General features: G+C 36.8%; 1 protein-coding gene across 1 annotated transcript; it reads right to left on the bottom strand.

Moving 5' to 3' along the window:
• Positions 1-1,396: 1,396 nt before the first annotated feature.
• LOC120007266 (zinc finger BED domain-containing protein RICESLEEPER 1-like) lies at positions 1,397-2,191 on the bottom strand. Its single transcript, XM_038857467.1, has one exon. It carries the CDS (start codon positions 2,189-2,191, stop codon positions 1,397-1,399), a length of 795 nt encoding a protein of 264 aa, XP_038713395.1.

A 2,191-nucleotide genomic window follows, 5' to 3' on the forward strand; every position in this document is an offset into this window, starting at 1 on the left:
TCAGACTACTGAAAAAGTTTGAAAAAAAATCATATAATCAAGAATTCAATATTCAAAATTATCAAATAAGTAATAATCAATGGAAAATCATATAAAAACACAAAAAAAAAATCATAAAATAGTTAACTAGTTAACTCATAAACTTAAGAAGATTAACTGATTAACAACTAACATGACCACACTCCACATTGTCCATTGTCCAATGTCCACAAATCACATTATCATTCACAAATCACAATGACACATTGGCACCAGCCACCAACACTAGGCACTAGGCAGTAGCAGTGTAGCACCATAAGCATTCATAATCCAAAATTCCAAATCCATAATAATGAATGACAATCCAATAATCCATACTTCCAAGTTCCAATTCCATATGCATAACATAAACAAGTAAATGCAAATGAGAAAATCCCATAACTACTTGAATCTGCAAGGTATCAAAAGGTCTGTAACTCTACAGACTTGCAAAGTGCATCAAGCAAGCATCAAGGTAGCAGCCCTAACTAATCCAACAAGGCTAGACATCAACCACAAGTCCACACGCCAGAGTCCACGGCAAAATAACTTGTAACCACCAACCAACAAGGCAACAACTAACAACTAACAACAACAAAGTTTACAGAGTACAAACTACAAGGCAGAAGTGAAGGCATCAAGCCAACCAGCAATCCCAGAATGAACTAGACAATAAACAAACAAAAACTCTAGAGTGTAGAATTCCACATCCAACAGCTTCACTCTCCAACAATCAGCAGCTTCACTGCAATCACAATAGCATCAGATTCAAAAGTATTAAGGTAATACAGAGTGCAGACAGATTGCAGAACGAATACAGATTGCATATTGTAGTGCAGAGTGCAGATTCCAGACATAGATAGTAGTGAGCACTCAGCATTGAGCAGATTATGATTTATGGGCATTATGCAAAATTGGAGGCTGGAGCAGTTCATAATGTTTAGTACCTTAGGTGGTGGAACCTTGTACGAGTGTATCATATGTATGAGTAGCTGAAGTGCTACCACCAATAGGCATTCCTCGAAGATTTTATGTTGATAAAATCTCTGCAATTTCATATATCAAAACATAAATGAATGCATATATCTCTAATTACATGAAAGGGCAAATAACAATGTAAAATTGTAAATGGATAAAGTGTAAAAGGGTACCTTGTTCAACTTCTTCCAAGGTTGCATAAAGCTCTAGTTGAAGATAAGTTGGATCCTTGTAATAGCTAAATCCATCCACCCTAAGCCAATCACTTGTGCATACCAATCCCTCCACCGTTCTAGGAGTTAAACAACTCCTAAAAGGATCGACAACCCTTGATCCCACACTAATTGCACATTCGGATGCCACACTAGAAACTGGCATTGCAAATATGTCATTGGCGATCTTAACTAAAATTGGGAATTACCCCTGCTTTCCAATAAGGCAAAATTTTGAACTTATTTTTCTTAACCTCCAAGTGAGGTTCATGCAAGTATCTATCAACCTCATCACTTAATGCAACAACTTGATTTTCCCTTAGAGATTGATGATATAACATATCATCCTCATTCTCATCCTCATCATCACTACCCTCTTCATCTTCTTCATCACTATCACCAACATTTTCACCATCAATTGGTTGATTTCTTCTAGGAACCATCTCTCCATACTCTCTAAACATGTCATGAAACATTTTTTTTACCTCATCTTGTGTCTTTTTCACCAACTCACTATCTATCCCTACCTTATTTAATTGGAAACCCAAATAAGGCAGCTTGTATCTTGGATCAAGAACAACCGCGAGATAAGTAAAACGATTCACATTCTCCCAATTCCCCCAATATTTTTCAAACTTCTTTTTCATGTTTGCTGCCACCTTATACAATGTATCATCTTGTGGCTTCATCATCGCCTTATTCAATACCATTTGAATATTCAATAATTGTTTGAAGACCAAGTGCGCGGTGAGTATTTTAGAAGCACTCAATTTGAGGGTTGCTTCATAAAACACATTCAAATACGAGACAAACTCTTTGGCATTCATCCAATCGATAGCATCCGAGCACCTAGTGTTCTTATGGTCCTTGAAATAGTCTTGGAACCCCGAGTCTAATAGACTCAACATGTCAAACACCTTGGAAAACTTCAAAGCTTGCTCCAACATAAGATATGTGGAGTTCCACCTAGTACAAACATCCAT

Source organism: Tripterygium wilfordii, chromosome 10 (genome assembly GCF_013401445.1).
Source record: "Tripterygium wilfordii isolate XIE 37 chromosome 10, ASM1340144v1, whole genome shotgun sequence".
NCBI classification, from domain to species: Eukaryota; Viridiplantae; Streptophyta; class Magnoliopsida; order Celastrales; family Celastraceae; genus Tripterygium; species Tripterygium wilfordii.

Bases quoted from the DNA above. Each gene is read 5' to 3' on its own strand.
- LOC120007266 (XM_038857467.1), bottom strand. From the start codon at position 2,191: ATGGATGTTTGTACTAGGTGGAACTCCACATATCTTATGTTGGAGCAA.